Source organism: Scardinius erythrophthalmus (genome assembly GCF_964197995.2).
Source record: "Scardinius erythrophthalmus genome assembly, chromosome: 5".
In the NCBI taxonomy this organism is placed as follows: domain Eukaryota; kingdom Metazoa; phylum Chordata; class Actinopteri; order Cypriniformes; family Leuciscidae; genus Scardinius; species Scardinius erythrophthalmus.
The window spans coordinates 4,693,225-4,714,533 of record NC_138225.1 but is presented as its reverse complement, the minus strand read 5'-3'; the positions used below and the strand labels follow the sequence as shown (position 1 = coordinate 4,714,533).

The 21,309-nt window shown below is 39.1% G+C and overlaps 1 protein-coding gene across 3 annotated transcripts; it reads left to right on the top strand.

Annotated features, from left to right (window-relative positions):
- Positions 1 to 1,954: 1,954 nt before the first annotated feature.
- On the top strand, positions 1,955 to 20,585 carry LOC308690709 (cytosolic phospholipase A2 gamma-like). Of its 3 annotated transcripts, none has more exons than XM_081365364.1 (15): positions 1,955 to 2,112; positions 5,082 to 5,199; positions 5,441 to 5,549; positions 10,091 to 10,233; positions 10,399 to 10,600; positions 11,037 to 11,139; positions 11,218 to 11,358; positions 15,866 to 15,931; positions 16,350 to 16,394; positions 16,503 to 16,628; positions 17,571 to 17,714; positions 18,788 to 18,865; positions 18,955 to 19,109; positions 19,609 to 19,774; positions 19,856 to 20,585. In XM_081365364.1, exons 3-15 carry the CDS (start codon positions 5,481 to 5,483, stop codon positions 20,011 to 20,013), a joined length of 1,596 nt encoding a protein of 531 aa, XP_081221490.1. In that variant the 5' UTR covers positions 1,955 to 2,112; positions 5,082 to 5,199; positions 5,441 to 5,480; the 3' UTR covers positions 20,014 to 20,585. The 3 variants fall into 3 exon arrangements, with proteins under 3 accessions (XP_081221490.1, XP_081221488.1, XP_081221489.1); XM_081365362.1 differs by having other exon boundaries at positions 2,010 to 2,112; positions 5,174 to 5,199; XM_081365363.1 differs by having other exon boundaries at positions 2,017 to 2,112; positions 5,174 to 5,199; positions 16,506 to 16,628; positions 19,856 to 20,581.
- The last annotated feature ends 724 nt before the right edge of the window (positions 20,586 to 21,309 follow it).

Below are 21,309 nucleotides of genomic sequence, written 5' to 3'. Positions count from 1 at the left end.
GTAACTATTAATTCAGGTATTGATTATTCATGTACTGTTACTGTAAAGTGTTACCAACATGTTTAATTAATTAGAAGATGACTTCCACATAGGGGTTAAAGGAGATCATCAAGAAAAGAAGTGTGGCCTGGTTTAACTGTTTGTCACAGTTTATTTTTGCATCAAATAGAAAGTGTTATAAATAAAAAACACCTCAAAATGATGTGGAAGTTAATGTTTTTAAGGAACAGGGATATTTATCATTTATGAAATCATGTTCCTTAAAAACATTAACATCATTCTGAGGAACGCTCAGGGTTACTTAAGTGTATGGCAAGCCGTTTTAAAATGTAATCCTTTAAACCTACTAGTCTCTATGTCATGCTACTAGTAATTATTTTTTAGATACTAGTATCTATTCCACTAAGTACTAGTACTTATTCATTAACTACTAGTGCTTATTCTGTAGGTACTTCTGCCTATTACATTGGTACCAGTACTTATTTATTATAGTGCTTCTTCATTAGTTACTAGTATTTATTCATTAGATTATAGTGCATAATTGGTACTATTACGTATTAGTGCTTCTTCATTAGTTACTAGTATTTATTCATTAGATTATAGTGCCTATTAAATTGGTACTAGTATGTATTTATTATGCAAGTACTTGTAAAGTACTTGTATATAATAATAAGTAACAAAAGTGAGACTGTGTTTAGTGCAGTGCTTATGGTGGAGGGAGTGTAATAAAGTAAACTGCAACAGAATAGTCTGGGGTGGTAAAAATTGTTTCTGGGGTTTTTTGTGCAGTGAACTGTTACTAATTTTAGTGCAATGTTGTGCTTATGGGACTGAGAAAATATAGAGCAAACTGCAACACTGCAGTTTGGGGTGTGTGAAGGAAGGATTACAATAGATTTTACTGAGAAACAGAATTAGTTCAAGTGTGTTGGGGTTTAGACGATTCCTCTTCTTGGATAAAATCTCTCCAACTTTGGAAAAGATCCTTTCACAAGGAAAAGAGGATGCAGGGGGACATAAAAATGCCAGTGCCAGCTGGTAGAAATGAGGATACTTATGCTTACTGAACCTCCGACGCCTCGCTTTAAATGTTACATCACTAGGTAAAAGGTTCTATGAACCTTCTTAAGGTTACAAACATGGGATCATATTCTATGGATTTAGTTTTTGTTATTGGCAGACTATTTTGTGTATACAGTATGTGAATTAAATAGTTCATAAAGTTACTTTATTATCAAAAGAACTTGTAATGACCATAGCCAAACACTGTTATATAATAATAAGTAAGGACCAAAGAGGACATCTAGTGGTCTTTCTATAATCCTACAACTCTGAACCTACTTCTGCCAAATGGAGGTTTCTGATTGGTGGTTTGAAAGCTTATAAGAAAGTCTCTTATGGAAACTCCCTGACGAAGGCGAGTGTTTTAAAGGTTTAAAATGACCAAGCCATAACAATAAGGCTTTTTATCCTTTCTAAAGGGAGTGCCTTGGAGTTTCCTGAATCTTTTCCACTGTTATATAATACTTTAATAGTTTTTTACATTTTTGACACTCCACACTGAGCAAAGCAGACACTTCTTGCATATGTAATCAGTCAGCGTCAGGGCCCATTTCAATGCTGACTCTCTTTAAATCGAGGGGGCTTAACCCCCCAAATAACCAAAACTAAGTTAGTTTGACCTATCATGGCACTTTGATTTAGAAAGTTCTGTCAAAAAGTTTTTAGGTGCTTAAATAAAATAAATACATCATATCCTATGTAAACAAGTATTTGTTAACTAGGCTATTACTTTATTGCAGTTATGTTATCAACGCAAGATTATACTACAAAACACCATTTCCCAAAAATAAACAAATAAATAGATAAATAAATCTCATGATGGAGCATGCCCCGGAAACCCGCTTAATGGTTCACACACCAACCCTCTCTATGTTCAAACCAAAACTACGCCCCTGTTTTGTGTGTGTTTGTGTGTATTTATACATTTATGGGAACCATCTCCACCCATAATGACGCAGTTTAGTTTCAGAGTCTTGTCAGAAAGAAGACGGCTGCTGTGTTGCTGAAGAAATCACGATGTTACAAGATTTACAAGACAATACAAGAATAGTAAGTATATCATTTAAAGCTTTATGGTGAAACAATCTATATTGTTAAAAGTGCTATATAAATTATAATTATAATGTGACAGCAGTAGATTTAATGAATCAATGCAGCCTTTTTCAGTAATTATAGACTAAATAACATAACAATGATCTGCACTAACACAAGTCTGTGCAATGTTGCTTAAATATTCTATAAATAATTGTACGTCTGAAACGTACTGCTGCAATTTTGAACTTATAATCAGAACATAAACAAAACAAATATTTTATAAAATGTGTTTATCTGACTCTATTTAAGACCACAACTGGTATAAGTGAAATCACAACTGAACAGCTCTGTCTGTCTGAAAATAAGTTTATTTTTATAGATAGTGTAAACCCTTCCTGAGCAGGGACATGCAGAGTGAGTCCTAGGAGTCAGATAGATAGATAGATAGATAGATAGATAAATATTTTCATTTTTTGAAAATTAAATTATAGGGTGCAATCGAATCATCTTGAGCCAAAGAATCAGAGGTAAATGTTTAGAATTTTGTGTTCAAGCCTTTACGGTTCAAAAGTTATTAACATAAAAAAGAGTCCAAACTTCCACATGTGAAAAATGTATTTAAAACAAAAAAGCTTGTTGGATTGCACTAACTGGAGAAAAAAATGCGTTGCATTAACTGTGCTAGCATATAATTGTATTTTTAGGGCTTATATGGCTGAAATTCAATATGGTAGAATATTTATGCTGTCAAAACATTCCACACACATTTTCATTATTAGAAATTCAATGATCCACATTCTGTATTTGGTTGTGTTGTGAGTATTTGGAGCACACATGTTTTGTGAAACTGATGAAGATGTTTTCTTAATTTGTGGGTGTTTTTTCTATTTGCATGTGTTTTCTTCAGTTGCTGCGCGTCAAGCTATCTCGGCCACCGTAACATTCACCTTTAAGATTTCAATTTTTTAAAATAGTCAGTCTGTTTAAAAATAGCCTAAATCCTATAATATTCAACAGACACTTTTCTGTCAATTTTATTTCGCTATACAAATTCGCTTCCACAAATTCAGTGGTTCAAAATTGACAGCAAATTCAACATTGCACATCTGGGACCTGCAGGAATATCAGTAGTGTCCAGATGCATAATCTCCATCTTTTAGTTGGCTCACCAGCAGGATGAAGACCAGAGCAACAGTTAGAGAGTGTCATTAATTCACAGTGTATGTGTGATGTGTGATGATTATCAGGGCCAGAATATATGCTGAAAAGCTGATAAAGACACAAAAGCTGTGTTATAAGTCTTCACAGTTACTTTCCCTGTGTACATCTAAGCAGCTTTCTCTACCGCAAACGAAATTATAACGTTATTCCCCTGATGCTGATTTACAGACATTACATCTGAAGAAGATATTTATACAGTGCTATGCATAAGTTTAGGCACCCATGCTAAAGTTGACTAAAAAGAGGAATAAAAAATCATCTTTTGGAAATTGAACTTAATGCCTTAATTAAAAAAATTAGGAAAAATCAAACCTTTAAGGACACCAATTTTCTTTTTGAATGAATAATGTATCGTAAATAAATAAATGTTCTTCCTTAAAATACAGGGTGCATAAGTTTGGACACCCCTATGTTAAATTCCCATAGAGGCAGGCAGATTTTTATTTTTAAAGGCCAGTTACTTCATGGATCCAGGATACTATGCATCCTGATAAAGTTCCCTTGGCCTCTGGAATTAAAATAGCCCCACATCATCACATAGCCTTCACCATACCTAGAGATTGGCATGGAGTACTTTCCATAAGATCATCTCTCAATGCAAATCAAACTAGCTATTAGGCTAACTGAAATAAAACCATGCCAGTCTCTAGGTATCTGATAACTTTATCAGGATGCATAGTATCCTGGATCCATGAAGTAACTGGCCTTTAAAAATAAAAATCTGTCTGCCTCTATGGGAATTTAACATAGGGGTGTCCAAACTTATGCACCCTGTATTTTAAGGAAGAAACTTTATTTATTTACGATACATTATTCATTCACAAAGAAAATTGGTGTCCTTAAAGGTTGGATTTTTCCAAAGTTTTTTAATTAAGGCATTAAGTTCAATTTCCAAAAGAAGATTTTTTATTCCTCTTTTTAGACAACTTTAGCATGGGTGTCTAAACTTAGCACTGTATATATAGTTATATAACTCAGTTGTTGAGTTTCCTTAACTTTATATCACAGTGCTGTGTTGCAGTATAGGTTTCCCATACTCCAGGATTCCCCTGCCGTCCAGACATATAAAACGCTTAAAGTAGCTTAATGGACTAATACAGTGATTGTGGAGAGGTTCAATTGTTGGAAGGAAGAAGACAGGGTCGGCGTGACTGGGACTCGTACGTTTTATTGGAAAACTCAAAACAAAGAACAAACAAAAGGCGCGCACACAGCGCATTCACCGTAGCCTCGCTATGTACAGTAGGCTATACTACAGGCTACAGCAGATGAACGAAAAGTTTAACGCTATGCGTTTCCCTAAGAAAGGGTTAGGGTTCCATTATAAAGAAATACTACTATAGTATAGGATAGACCTTATTGGTGATGCATACTATATTCAGGTAAGCAGAAGCCCTCAGAATATGAAGGTCAAAGAATTAGTAGCGACAAAAAACAACTGAGTTGTCGCCTCGCGTCGGCTGCATCTGGAACAAAAGGCTGCACTCGAACACAGCACAGACTACAGCCGACTTCAAATTAGCATGTGCGTTCTGTGTCTGCGTGTAAGAAAGCAAAACACAAAATAAACAAAGTAAAGATGAGTTTGACTGATAACATTTTTTAAAGGTTTGTAAAGATATATCACGACATATATTTACCGTGTATTCTTTTGGCTATGATAACGATGTTGTGGTGTGAAAATCTGATAAAGAATAACAAATAATGTATGTACCAATTTGCTGTTTAAAAAAAAAAAAAAAAAAAACTACTATTTTTTTTAGATACACTGTACACATACATTTGTGTGGGATTCAGGACCCCTGGTGGTTTTCAAAAGACTTTCAAAAGTAATATCAACTCTACTGTTTTATAGCTGAGTTCATCCAAACTCCAGGAAAGGTATGTAATCCAGCTCTGATTCCTGCAATGATGAAGCAGTGCACTTTATTACATATACTGTTACATTACTTACATATTTAAAGTGTATAACAAAATGGATCATTCTGAGAATAACTGTTCAAAATGAACATTATAACAAATTTTATTAAAATCAAAAATATATGTGTTACACATACAAATATATTAAATAGCAGTGTGTGATGATGATGTTCATGGTCTGTCTGTGTGATCGCCGCAACAGTGAGGTGAGAATCGAACACTCTCTGAATAAGAATGAGGAGATGTTTAGAGTCAGAAGGAGAAACACTGTTCAACAAGGCCTGCAGAAACTCGGCATACGCTGCAGTGTGGTAAAACATCTTATACTTTATATATCTGTCTGACTCTGAGGTCACGTTAGACTTTTGCACTCTCAGTTATTTTGATGGACAGGATGGTCAATTCATATTTTAATGATAATAAGACATTTAATAGCTTCTTTTTTCGTCACATTTTTATTCACAAACTTACAAGACAAGCATATAGGCTAGGCTATGCATTTATTTATATTATGAAAATAATGTTGAACGAGGCACTTGTTGTCGTGGATTGTGAGTGAATCTGATTATCCCTTCCTCTTTACTACATTACAGAAATAAATAAACATGAAAGAACATCAGAAATTATGTTTAAAGATACAGTAGCCTACAAATTACCAAAATATGTATCATGTCTCGTGTAATCACTTAATCAGTGTTGAAAACAATGTCAAGTAGCCTAACATCATACCTCAGAAAAGCCCTTCGTAAACTTAAACTTGATAATCTGCAAGAAAAAAGAACTCTAGAGAGGAGCGTTTTGCAAAATATATAATGCACAATATTACATAATCTTTGTTTTCTGTTCTTTAATATTTAATGCATGCTTGAATGAACAAACTGTGTAATCAAACACATTGGCTTGGACAGACTTTTTGGTTGAATCCGAAATCGCCCCCTAAACCCTCAATCACTATTCCCAACGTTAGTCAGTTCACTTAAAGGAGTGAATCAAAACGAGTGAGCGAATTCGGACAGCCGTTGAGTGTAGGCCTACATCAGTTGTACACTTGTTATTGCAGTGCATTGTGGGATTGAATGAGTGCACTCAATAACGTCCACTGTGGTTTCGGACACCACTTGTCACAGTGTCTGGTTTGTGTTCCCTGGGTGTCCACTAGAGGTCCTCTTCCTCACAGTGTCATCCACATTATGAACTGCATTCCCCACAATCCTTGTCTGTACCCATCACTGTTTCATTGCACTCAGCTGTTCCCCATTATCATTGTTAGTTCTGTGTTATGGCGTGGCGTGGGGTGGTGTGGCGTGGTGGATAAGACACATGCCTTTGGTGTGAGAGACCCGGGTTCGAATCCACTGTGAGACACCAATGTGTCCCTGAGCAAGACACTTAACCCCTAGTTGCTCCAGAGGCGTGCAACCTCTGACATATATATAGCAATTGTAAGTCGCTTTGGATAAAAGCGTCAGCTAAATGAATAAATGTAAATGTAAATGTTATATATACCCTGCCTGTTTAGTGTTTGTCACGGAGTCATTGTTATTCATCACTACACTTCTGGTCTGTGTTTCCTAGTCTGTTCTTGTTTTGTTTCTTGTTTTGTTTCTTGTTTGTTTGTTATTGGACTGCTATTATGGATTTCCTTAACAATTAATATACTGCTAATGGATCTTACCATTTCCCGTATGTGTTCCGTGACAGAACGACTCCGTCTAAACATAGATCCAGCGGTATGGATTTTCGTGGCTCTTCCCCAACCGCGAGGACAGAGAGGAGGCAGCAGAGGGGGAACTCGCCAGTGGAAGAGGTCCCTCCCCGCATGAACATTTTCCAATGCCTGGCATTATGGGCCCACCAGACTGAGGAGGCCATGGCGGTCAACAGCCCAGAGTTCCCTTCGCCGCTGGTCCCATCCAGCCCAGAGCCTGCACATCGCCATCTGAAACGGCAGAGGAGGAGGAAGACCTCCGGCTTCCCCAAAGACCTGGAGGCCGTGCCCGAACAGCCTGCTGCCGTCCCGGAGGCCGTCCCCGTGCAGCCCGCTGTCGTCCCAGAGGTTGTCCCCGTGCAGCCCGCTGTCATCCCAGAGATCGGCCCGGAGCTACCCACCATCAGTCCTGTCACGGCAAAGAGGGCTGTCTTCCTCTTTTATGCAGTAGCAGTACTGCATGCTTGGAGGAGATCGTCTGCCGATCCAGAGACTGTTCAGGTCGCGTCTGCCGATCCAGAGACTGTTCAGGTCGCGTCTGCCGATCCAGAGACTGTTCAGGTCACGTCTGCCGATCCAGAGACTGTTCAGGTCGCGTCTGCCGATCCAGAGACTGTTCAGGTCACGTCTGCCGATCCAGAGACTGTTCAGGTCCCGTCTGCCGATCCAGAGAATGTTCAGGTCCCGTCTGCCGATCCAGAGACTGTTTAGGTCCCGTCTGCCGATCCAGAGACTGTTCAGGTCACGTCAGCCGATCCAGAGACTGTTCAGGTCCCGTCTGCCGATCCAGAGAATGTTCAGGTCCCGTCTGCCGATCCAGAGACTGTTTAGGTCCCGTCTGCCGATCCAGAGACTGTTCAGGTCACGTCTGCCGATCCAGAGACTGTTCAGGTCACGTCAGCTGATCCAGAGACTGTTTAGGTCCCGTCTGCCGATCCAGAGACTGTTCAGGTCACGTCAGCCGATCCAGAGACTGTTCAGGTCACGTCAGCCGATCCAGAGACTGTTCAGGTCACGTCTGCTGAGCCTGTGTCTCCGGACAAGATGGCCGCCGCTGAGCCTGTGTCCCCGGACAAGATGGCCGCCGTTGAGCCTGTGTCTGTTCCTAAACCTGTTCCTGAGCCGATGTTTGTTTCTGAGCCAGTGTCTGTTTCTGAGCAGGTGTCCGTTCCTGTTCCTGAGCCGGTGTCTGTGTCTGTTCCTGAGCCGGTGCCTGTTCCTGAGCGGGTGCCTGTTCCTGTTCCATGGCCGCCCGAAGGGTCGTCTTCGCCATGGCCGCCTGAAGGGTTGTCTCCGCCCTGGCCGCCCGATGGACTGTTTGCTCCGCCCTGGCCGCCTGAGGGAAGGTCTCCACCCTGGCCACCTGATGGACTGTCTGCTCCGCCCTGGCCGCCTGAGAGAAAGTCTCTGACCTGGCCGCCCGATAGATCGTCTGCTCCACCCTGGCCGCCCGAGGGGTCGTCTCTGGCCTGGCCGCCCGATGGACTGTCAGCTCTGCCCATGGCCGCCTGAAGGGTTGTCTCCGCCCTGGCCGCCCGATGGACTGTCTGCTCTGCCCTGGCTGCCTGAGGGAAAGTCTCCGCCCTTGCCACCCGATGGACTGTCTGCTCCGCCCTGGCCGCCTGAGGGAAGGTCTCCGCCCTGGCCGCCCGATGGATCGTCTGCTTTGCCCTGGCCTCCCGATTAGTCGTCTGCTTCGCCCTGGCCGCCGGCTAAGCCATCAACCCCTGTTTATGTTCCCCTCCATGGTCCTGGCCCTCCATCCCTCCCCCTCTCCCCCTGATCCTCCACCGTTCCACCTCCCTCCTGGACTCTTGTTGGGTTTTGTTTTTTGTTATGTCTTGGAGCTTCTGGTAGCCACTCTGTAGAGGGGGGGGGGGTTATGTCACAGTGTCTGGTTTGTGTCTTCCTCATGGTGTCATCCACATTATGAACTGCATTCCCCACAATCCTTGTCTGTACCCATCACTGTTTCATTGCACTCAGCTTTTCCCCATCATCATTGCACTCAGCTGTTCCCCATTATCATTGTTAGTTCTGTGTTATATATATACCCTGCCTGTTTAGTGTTTGTCACAGAGTTGTTGTTATTCGTCACTACACTTCTGTGTTTCCTAGCCTGTTCTTGTTTTGTTGATTATGCTATTAATATGCGACTGCTATTATGGATTTTGACCCCTGCATGGATGACTACGAATTGGATTGCCCTAACAATAAATTGAGCGTCAGCGTCAGTTCTGACAGGCCAGGTGGTCAAGATGCTGCTAATGCTATTTGCTAACAACACTGTCCTGTCAGCTGATTTGCTCCAGCTGAGTTGCATTAGCTGGTTAACTCCCCTAGCTGCTCAATGGCCAAAGCTCAAACAAGGCGCCCTATTTAAAGCACATTCAGTTTGCTCATACATGCTTGCTGCTCGCTTCTGCTGCCCGCCGCCTCCCCAGCTCCTCCTTATGCATAACGTGGCATTTGCTTATGTCATGTTGCCTGCTCTGTTCACAGGGGGATATTTAGCTCTCACAGTCCTAAACTGTGAGCGTTCCCTATGCTGCTGCTGTCCTCTGACTCTTTGCTATTTCATGGTGCTCATGAAAGGTCAGAGGACTCCCTGAACAGAGCCATACCGCCAAATTTCAATACAGGAACATCAACTTGTTTGAAATCTATTCAATAAAAATTCTTAAATTATTTTTATTGTCTGTGTGTTCTTGACTTAATGGACCTGACAGAAATATACTGCTAATGGATCTTACCGTTTCCCGTTTGTGTTCCGTGACAGAACTAAAAATGGCTGTCCCCTTAAATAATTCCCTATTTGAAGGTATAGTGGGTGATTTCTCGTGTCAGTTTTCATTTTAATCTGGAGACCGAACTTGCACTCTGCTGCCGCACTGGAACACACTCGCCAGCAACTGGACATGGGACTCATGGGAATTACAGTTACATGTTACAATAGGCGAATATAGATATCCCTCAGTGTAACCTGTAAAAATGATTGATGCCGTTCAGATTTTTCCATCACTGCTAAAAAAAAATTGGTTCATGCGACCTCGGAGTCTGACTATACCCTTGAAATAACCTAAAAAATGTTTTTGTAGCTGCTGAATATCAAATGTTTGCAAAATTAAACCGTGTGTGTTTCAGGATGAAGTGCGAAACATTGCATTAGTGGGTTCTGGAGGAGGAGAAAGAGCCATGGTGGGTTTGCTGGGATCCCTGGTTCAACTCGATAATGTGGGACTTCTGGACTCCATCCTTTATCTGAGCGGAGTCTCTGGATCTACCTGGTATAAACCCTGAGAAAGAACACACACACACACACACACACACACACACACACACACACACACACACACACACACACACACACACACACACACACACACACACACACACACACACACAGATTAGTTGAATGGCATAAATGACAGCAGTATGTTTTTCCTCTGAAGGTGCATGGCCTCCTTATATCAGGAACCAGACTGGTCCACCAAACTAGAGGTTGTGAAAGACAAGATCATCCAGAGACTCAGCGGTCCTGCCGTCAGCTGGGGAGATGCATTTGCCAAACTGAAGAAATATTACTATGGGAAAGACATCTTCAGCTTGACTGACTTCTGGGCAGCGATGGTCGTCACGACATTTGTGAAAGAGGTCTGTAACTATTCATAACACAGCTTTCATGACTTACGTGATTTATGAGAAGGTCACATTTAGGTTTAACAAGTTCTATGTGTTAAATAATTTTAATAGGTAATAATATAAATATTTAATCAATAGTATAAATATTGCAAAATTTATCAGATTACAAAGTACTACAAATCTACCTGCCATCCTCTGGTAAAAGAAAAATATTGGATTCATAATCTAATTTTAACCTGGAAATAAACAAAATTTTGTGATTTCAAATAAATATGTAAAATAACATAAGTAGTAAATACATTTCAGATTGTGCACTAGTTAGGTCGCTTTTCTTTAATAAAGATAATTAAAGTAATTTTTATCACTTGAACTTGCTTGTGATTGAAGAAGTTTTTCTAACTGTCCCTGGTCTCCACTACAATAACATGCAAAACTGCGTTCTCTATAGATCGATGAACACACACTCTCAGAGCAGTGGAACCAGCAGAGTAAAGACCCGTTTCCCATCTACACAATGATCGACAAGCAATTCAAACAGAAAAAGGAAGGAGGTGTGTTTGTGTGAGAGAAAGAGACAGAGAGTTAATTTGTTCATTCCGGCTGTTATATGGATGTGTTTCTGTCTGCAGACCCCTGGTTCGAGATCACTCCACACGAAGCAGGTTTTTCCCTCACTGGAGCGTTTGTGGGAGTCTCCAACTTTGGCAGTCAGTTTGATAAAGGCTCTATGATCAAGAAGCAGCCTGAAATTGACATGCTGTACCTACAAGGTAACAAACGAATAGATCGATAGTTTCTGTAATGTATTGATCCGGTGATTGGGTCTGTAGCAGTTATTCATTTCCATGTCAAAACTGAAATGTAAACAGTAACATTATGACTAGAAATATCAAAAAAATAATTTAGACCTCAATTTCAACAACACATTGAGTATTTGAAGAGGAATTTATCGTGTCCAATATATTATCAGGGGGCCCAAGTCACTGCCCCTTTGCCCTCATTCAGCCCTTGGTCAGACCTTTCCTTTCTACAGGCTGGACTGCCCTTTGAACAAGTGTCCAGTCATGTCGTTGTTACAACAGATGCCTCCAGAACGGCCTGTGGCGCTGTGTGCAATGGACATGCAGCTTCAGGCTCCTGGATGGGACCTCGAATGCAGTGGCATACAAATTGCCAGTTGCTGGCAGTGGTGCTCGTGCCCTACGCCGGTTTCAACCATTGTTTCAGGGCAAGCATGTGTTGGTCCGTACGGACAACTCCGCGACGGTTGCATACATGAAACGCCAAGGCAGGGTACACTCACGTCACATGTCACAACTTGCTCACCATCTCCTTCTCTGGAGTCAGCAGCGACTCAGGCCATTCACATTCCAGGCGAGCTCAATTACGTGGCCAACGAGCCCTCACGACAGATCATGCTTCTGGAAGAATGGAAAATGCATCCCCAGGTGGGCCAGGGGATCTGGAGTCGATTCGGGGCTGCACAAGTAGACCTGTTTGCCTTCCAAGAGTCCTACTACTGCCTGCTTTTTAATTCCCTGACTGAGACATGGAGGACTTGAGTGACTGGCGGTGGTAGACACTATCACTTAAGCCAGAGCTCCCTCTACTAGGTGAGCTTATGCTTTGAATTGGAGTCTGTTTACTGAGTGGTGTTTTCCCTTCAGGAAGACCAACAGAAATGCCAGATAAGCTCTGTGCTTTCCTTCTTGCAAGAGAGGTGAGAGCAGAGACTGTCCCCCTCCACCTTGAAAGTGTATGTTGCCGCCATCGCAGCACATCAAGATGCAGTTGATTGTAGGTTGCTGGTCATTAGGTTTCTGAGAGGCACCAGTAGTTTAAATCCTCCCAAGCCGTGCCTCGTCACCTCCTGGGACCTCTCTGTGGTCTTTTCTAGTCGGCAGAGAGCTCCATTTGAGCCTCTGGAGTAAGTAGAGCTTAAGGCTTTGAGGTATAGTGCCCAGGGGCACCACACTGTCTTAATACGGCCCTGCCCGGTATCCTAAAATTTTGGACGGGATGGTGGATTTTGTTCCCTTCCCGAAACCTAAAACCCAAGGGGAGAAATGCCCGGCGTCATCTTCATTTATATAGCCCTTTTAACAATGTAGATTGTTCCAAAGCAGCTTTACATTGATAATAGGAAATTAAAAGTAAAGTGTTTTGGCTTTATAGCAGCTCTAGAATAAAGTTATTGTCCAGCTCGTGGATCAAGCAGTGTGATTAAAGGCAAGACGGAGGCTCACTGACATAACTTACGTTACTTAAAAATATATTTCAGCATTTTGTTAATCGACGGCCGCCCTAAATAGTACCCCAATCCGATCGGGACTCTCCTGGTGTTAGTTCTAGTAAAGTAAAAGGTAGTTAGTAAAAGAAGGGAACATCAGGGGGCTTGCCGGAGATCTCCAAGGAAAAGGTTGGTATGCAAACTTAATCAGTTCATAACAGTAGTCACTTATGTGACCCACGACGTGTGAGCAGTAACGTTAGCCTGGCGCACTAAAAATATAAGCGGGAGAATGTTATCATTGCAAAGTGGTCAGGCTAATGTCTTGTGTTTATTCCACAATACTTATGGATAAGCTGTTTGATTTATAAATAGGCCTATTAGATTTTCAAATTTCACTCACCCTGCTGTGCACGAACAATTTGTGTGTTTCCCATTTGAATGGTCAGCGTACGAGGCGGCTGCTGCTTGCGCTGGGACCTAACGTTATAGACTTTATAGCTTCAATTTTGATGAAATTATTCTCTAATCGGTTGCATATTATGTCGTGGATATATCCCTCGAATGCATACTGCAGTCCCTTTTGTCTTGCTCTCTCAGATATTTCACCTGTTCGCCAAAAATGACTAATTATCTCCTTGGGAATGTCTGAAACCGGTGCATACATACTGTAATAGACGTGCCAGGCGCAAAAGCTTGACAGGCGTAGCAACAGTAACTAAGGAGGGCGGGGCTTAGCGAAGGGTCAATTGAGAAAAACTGTAAGTAATATTAATTACTATTAAAGGGGTGGTATAATGCCCTTTTCACAAGATGTAAAATAAGCCTCTGATGTCCCCAGAGTGTGTATGTGACGTTTTAGCTCAAAATACCCCACAGATATTTTTATATAGCATGTTTAAATTGTCGCTTTTTGAGGGTGATCAAAAATGCACCGTTTTGTGTCTGTTCCTTTAAATGCAAATGAGCTGCTGCTCCCGGCACAGGGGGCGGAGCTTCAACTGCTTGTGTCCTGAAAATTTCTAAAACTTTTAGTCAGACAAAAATGGAGAGACTCAAGAAGAAGTGACAACATGTAGACAACATTTCTGAATGGTTAGTTGATGAATTTATGTAGCTTATATGTAGTTATCTTCTAGTCATTGATTAGCATATTCTGTCATGATAATCTATAAATCGTGTTCCTGGGGGTGGGGTTTATGTAAATTCTAAGGTTGGTGATGTCACTAACCCTGAAGAATTGTTGTGTAGTCATACCAGCCGTTTGTTGTAGTCCTTAAAAAGCAAAGCAAAAGCATTTCCCTTTGTTTTCAACTTTGAGCGTTGTAACTTTGCAGATGTGGTTTATGCTCAAACAGCAACATTACACACTAACTAAAGTTAAAGGGGAGGTGAAAAACTATTTCATGCATACTGAGTTTTTTACACTGTTAAAGAGTTGGATTCCCATGCTAAACATGGACAAAGTTTCAAAAATTAAATTGTACGTTTGAAGGAGTATTTCTGTGCCAAAAATTGTCCTTCCGGTTTGTCACAAGTTTCGGAAAGTTTTTTTCGAGTATGGGTCTGCGTGACGTCAGTTGGGGCGGAATTTCCTTATATGGGTCCTAAGGGCACTTCTCCCGGAAGAGCGCGGGAGCGCGCGCACTCATAGACCAGAGCAAGAGAGCGAAAGCAGTACGCCATCAAAGCGCTATGCTCGGCTTTTGGGAAGTCAATGTCACCAAAGAAGTGTGTTTTTGGTTGCCAGGGCAAGACAACCATGCACAGATTCCCAAAGAACCCAGCGCTAAGGGACCAGTGGATGGAGTTTGTTTTTCCTGAGCATCAACGGAGTTGTGTAAGACTGTTTGTTCCCTGCATTTCGACGATGATTGTTTTATAAACAAAGCCCAGATCGACGGATTTGCAGATCGTCTAATGCTTAAGGATCGAGCAGTCACAATGATAAAAGTTCGCGGTCGTGGTTGAAACCGGGCAGTGAGTAAAACTGCTTCAAATGTCTCTGTGTGTTGTTAGCTCGGCGCGTTAGCACAGCTTTAGCTTCGCCCACACGGCCCGCCTCCAGCCGCTTGTTTTTTTTCCGGAAAGACTCGGTACAGCCTATCTTTCTTTTATAAATATAATAAAACTAAAGACTTTTTGGAGATATGAAGGATGCAATACTATTCTATAGGTACTCAAGATTAACAGGAGATTGAGTGAAAATGAGCATTTCACCCCCCCTTTAAAAAAGTGAAATCATAATCAACCACCCCTTTAAGTAATATGCCATTATGGTTATGGGGTTTGATAGTGCCTGACAGAAGAACACACATCCACTGTGAATGTAATGTCAGAGGATGACAGAAAGACGACTCATAGTTAATACTTGTGATAGCAATCCTTCTAAATGTTCATCTTTGTTGCTTCTTCTTCTTGGGTGAGCGTGATTTTAACTCGAATAACATCCCGTAGTCCAGTAACTTTTCTTTTAAGTAAAGTTTAATAACAAAATTAACTGGAAAAATGTTACACGGTCAAAAAACGGTATCCCTCCAATATTGCATCACACAAAACTAACAATCATTGCCGGAAATGAAATCAGCGTCAATACAAAATATTATATTACACATATAAAATGATTTACTCATAATTATTTACCAATTACTTAATTCACACAATTATTTATTCCACATCTATAAAGAAACATAGGCCTCACTTATGGCTCTTACAATAGAGCTTGTACTCGAGACGTGATGTGAACGTGGCTTAAATGTGTTATGTGTCCCAGATTAAAAACTGATATGAAAACCTTTAATGTCCAACATAAAATCATTTTACAGATCAGTAATATCCAATAACAGAAACAATTGATCATCAAACCTCAAAATTTGATTAAATGTCACAGATAAAAAGTCAAGCAGAATAACTCAATAAATGTGTTGAAATGTGATTACTCCACCTTACCTTATATATCTGAAAACTGTATGTTGAACTAATATATATATATATATAAAGATGTTAGGCTTTTTGTCCCATTTATCTTAAATCTTATCTTTCTGCAGCTCTGTGTGGCAGCGCTTTAGCTGATGGAGAGGAGATTCTGAAATTCATCTGGCAAAAGATAAAAGGTACAGTTGCATTTGTTCTCAAGATTCACTTCTGCCTAAAACTGCCAGTCAATTCATCAAGGGCATATAATTTACTGTATTAGGAACACAATATCCAGCGACTACTGAGTTGTCCCTAGCAATAATTTTGATCAAACAATTTAAATATATTTACATGCAATCACTGTTGTTGAAATTTTGACCACATCTGAAACGGGTCTTACCATTGACATTACCTGAGAAGTCAAAGTTAGAAAACTGCATGTGCTCTTTTAAAGGACATGCGTGACCTTAAGGATAATGCATGACTGGAAAACATATTGTAAATGTTTAAACAAGTTTAATCTTTACCCAATTTTAACTTTGTTGTTAAACAATGTACAAAGCAAACTGTTTGTCAAAATATCCTCAAAGTAAAAAAAGTATTTTTGTTTTTCAGATTTATTTGAAAAGAAAAAAAATATTCTTGAGGAAATGGGGAAAGGTAAATAATTTATTATTGATTTTAGTTTTTAATCAGTTATGTAGTACAATATTTGATAAAAAAAAAAAAAAAAAAAGTGTGTTAATGTTTGTTCAATGTTTTCTTCAGAAGATCCAGACCCATCTATAGACAAGTGTTTCCAGGTGATCTTGGACCTTGTGGACATGAATCTCTGTGTTTTGGATGGCAAAGATCCTTCTGCTTATGATAAATCCATCAGAACAACACTGACCGGTAAACCTTTTATTAAAGTGCAGTAAAAAAAAAAAAAAAATCACTTTTTTTTTTTTTTTGAAGAGACACAAACAAACAAACAAACAAACAAAAAATGTATTGAACATTTCCCTAAAAAAAATATTTAATATTCATGCCAAATAAAATGTCTCATATCCACAGTGCATGTTTTCTTTAGTTTTTGTCCTCTTGTACTTTTGTCAGCTGAATGACTGACACAAAGTGTACAACAGTACAATTCATTGACTGGACAGTATGTCCCTCACAGCCTAGCGTTCATGTCAAATTAAATATAGGCTAGTTATCACATTATATGTGGTAAGTTGTCACAACAGGAACCTGCTATTTATTGACAGTGAATTAAGAATACCTTTTATTTTTTGAAATATTAAATACTATTTCAATTCAAATATAGCTCTCTCACACATCTGTGTTTAAAATATTTTCCAGCTAAATTTAAATAAACAATTAAAGCAACAACGAAAATGGATATGGCATTGTAAAAATATCAAACCTCTGACTGAGGTTAATTTACTTTAATTTTTAATAAATGAAAAATTCGGGTTGATTCGAATCCTTGCAGACAGTTGGTCAGAACTGTGTAAAAAGACATCGAGTTGAGGAAATTCACTCTTCAGACTCCAGAATCTCTTTCAAGGAGTTTTCTGATGATAGTTCAAATGCAAATAAGTTTGATTTTTATATGCACACACACTATATTACATTAATAAGCTCAGGGTTCTGCCAACAAACATGAGATGAAGCTGATTAATCCAGAAAACAGTTCACTTTCACTGCGTCTGCTCAGCACCCCTGTGCTACTTCCTAAAGGCACAAGATCTGTGGTGACGGTGAATATTTTGATTGTTCAAACAGAAATCCACTGTTTTGGCAAAAAAAAAAAAAAAAAAAATCTCAGTTATGTTCTTCTCTTTTTAACAGACCTCGCTGGAGGCATAACTCAGCTGATTTTTCCAGATGGGAAACTGGATCTCACTGATAAAGAAGCTGCAAAACTGTATATGGAGCGTTACAGCACAGATGTATGCAACAATTTGAGTGTTCGGTTCAGTTTCTGGCCGTTCGGTAGGTTGAACTGATATATACAATGTACTTCAAGCCAAATTAATGCATAAAGAACAAAGCATTTTCATATTTTAAATATAGCCATATCTGAGCTTCCAGTTTGAACCAGTGTAATTTAATACCTAATGCCCAAACTTTCTCATGCTAGGACACATTTTAGTGTGTTAAACTCTCTTTTAGTTAATATTTTTATTTTCTTTGTCATATTATTAGATTGAGAATGGTACCCTACCCATGTGAACTGCAAGCCAAGTACTGACAATAAACCAGATTAAAATGATAACACATCCTATTTATTTATTAAATACAAAATAATCACTGTCAGGACAGACCATAGTAACAAAGTAACACATTACATGTATATGCTAACACTTTATTTTACAGTGTCCTTCTTATAAATGTAACATGTAGTTACCATGGTAATAACAGTAAATTATACATAATTACATGCATGTAATATAACCCATTTGCATACTAACCCATGAATGCAACTAACCATCAACCAAATCCTAATCCTACCCTAACCATATAGTTAGTACATGCTGTTGATTATTATTACTCAGTACTTAAATATATAATTACACTGTAATGACACCTTAAAATAAAGTATAACCATATATACTAGCTATATACATTATAGATAATATATTATCGCTGCCATTTTAATCACTGAAGCTGTCAATTAGAACGTGAGGTACACAACGCTGCACTGGAAAACTCACGTTATTATCAACGAAGCTGTCTACGCTCTGCAATGAAGCTCTTATTGACATTGTGTAATGAAAGGATTCATGAATGTGCAGAACGCGCTCTGAACAAACACTCCACCATTTTAGGCGGCGAGTGGATTCTGACTAATTTAAACACTTCTGATTGGCTGTTGTGTTCACACACTCAACAGATATGCCTGTGATTGGCTACAAAGATCAATGCTGCAAAAATACTTTGTAAATATAAACCTTTAACACTATTAACAGAACACTTACACAAACACTAATTTTAAAGCATATTTTCTTTCTTGGTGCTTTGCTATGTTTATAAGTAAAGGACTCATCAGTGTGTTTGTTGTACAGATTTTTTCTACAGCTTTTGTAGATGCATCTTTCAGTGGATTTGGGGCAGGAAATATTACTTTCTCAACAACATGACAGGTGAGAACAGACTTACTGATTACTGGCAATTCAATGTGAATAATAAAAAACTAATGTCTCGCTGTGATCTCTCCCTAAAATACTGTCAGCTAAACCAGTGCCCATCCCTCTACTGGAAAGTGAAATGAGAGACTATATAGACGCTGGACTGTTGCTCAACTCACCCTATTTCTCAGTGCTGAGAAAAGAGAGAAACATTAACCTCGTAATTTCCCTGGATTTCAGTGATGGTGATCCTTTCACGGTATTATATATACATCTCTCTAATATAATAATGCACGCTTACTGTCATATAACCTCATTTAAAGGATTAGTTCCCCTAGAAATGTAAATTCAATCATCAATAACTCACACTCATGTTGTTCCAAACACCTATGACTTACTTCACAAAATGAGATTTCTTTTCTTTTCTTTTAAGAATCTTGCTGCTTTTTTCTTCATGACACAGTGACCACCAGGTCACACTAAACTTAAATGTACAGAATAAAAATAATTTAAAAAACACACAAAAAACACACAGACAGATACTGAAATGCTGTGTATCATTTTAATAATAAAAAACAACAACATTTAAACATGTTTTAATTTAACCATCTTTACATGGTATATTCAAAGAAAATCTTATGGAGAGCTATCTGTTAGCATTACCATTCACCTGAGTGTCAGTTTCTCGGCTGACACATGAACCCCTGGAAGTACTTCCACTTTTAATAAAGTGATGCTGCAATGCTTTTCCACTGCAGACAGTGAAGGACGCTGCCAAGATGTGCAGGGAACGAAACATCCCTTTCCCTGAGGTCATCATTCCCAATGGAGACTCAGAGAAACCGAAGGACTTCTATGTGTTCAAAGGCCAAAACGTTCCAACCGTGATTCACATCCCTCTCTTTAATGTGATCAACTGTGGAGGCAAGTTATGATCTTACAATATCCTGAATAAAACAGAAATATCCACTGTGTTCTGATTTAAGTGTGTCACTGTTTCTTCAGAAGATATTGAGGCCTGGAGGAACAAATATGGCACGTTTCAAGGTGCTTACAGCGCTGAGATGATCACTGATCTTATAGAGGTCGCTGGAAAAAACATCACAAACAATAAAGCAAAACTGGTGGAAGAGATTCGTGCGATCATTGGGCTTCCGGTGTAACATGATCCAGGATCCAGCCGATAACATGACTAAATTTAACACTGTGACTAAACACAATTAATGACAATCTAAATACAGACTAAACTGATCTGCATATAGTTAATTTAACAATAAATAGTGTTTAATTTCATGTTCTATCTTTAATAATCACTTAACATTTAATCAGCATTATTACCTTTTCTGCAAACTGTGATTTGTGTGCCATTATAAGATTATCAGAGGTTGGTAAATTTGTGATTCATTTCTGTTTATATTAAAAATGTTTCTGCATGATTGACCTTCATTAAAAATAGCTGACCATCATTGATCAAATCAGCAATAACAAACTGGATTACAAGTATAACTGCAGATTTAAAAGTTGTATTACTTTTACAAATATTGTGTTCTTGTCCATTATTGTTTCTGTTCCAATATTCTGTTCTGAAGTTGAAATATTAAGGTTCTGTTGACAAAATAAACATAATATGATCACTTTACAATATTATTTTTATTTTCGTGACAATATTTTAGTGTAAACAATACAATCTGTGGCAGGTTGGAGGCTTCATAATAAAAATATTACACCTACATTGAAAGGATTTTTAATTCATGTCTAAAATATCTCCTAGCAGACACCATGCTTGATCCTTTACTGCTTCCTGTAATTTCTAAACTCAATATTACTAAACTCTGTGTGGGTAATGTTAGACATTTCTAAGTGACCGCCTAAATGTCCAAAATCCTAGAAATGTAAGTACAAATGATAAAAGGTTATTAAGTTATACACAGTAGCTGATGTGTTTTATGACTGGAGCTCTGGATTAACCAATCAGCATCCAGGACCACAACTCTCAGTTTGTAACAATGAGCATTTGTGCTGTTTGCAGTGTGATATAAATTGACCAGGACAAAACATATTTTAAGTCATAATCTTATTGATGGCAAAATTAATCTGGAGGAACATCCTTGTTTTGCTGCACATTAATATTTGACCTATTTAGATTCTTAACTCATCACCATTGTGTAGATTGATGAGTAACTCAACACACCACATTGTCTCCAAGGTGGGAGAAAAAAAATAATTTTGAAATCATGTTTTAGTAATAATGTGTATTAGCATACATACACTGTTGAACCTTACAACACAGTTGCTAGTTACTGTAAAAACCTGCTAACAGTAAGCTGTGGCTGTTTACAGTAATTTACTGTAATTTGTGGTTGGAGTTACGGTAAAACAAATAGTAAATTCGACAATATCAAGCTGTAATTACCATGTACAGTAAAAACTGACTGTATTTACCATATTACTGCTATTAA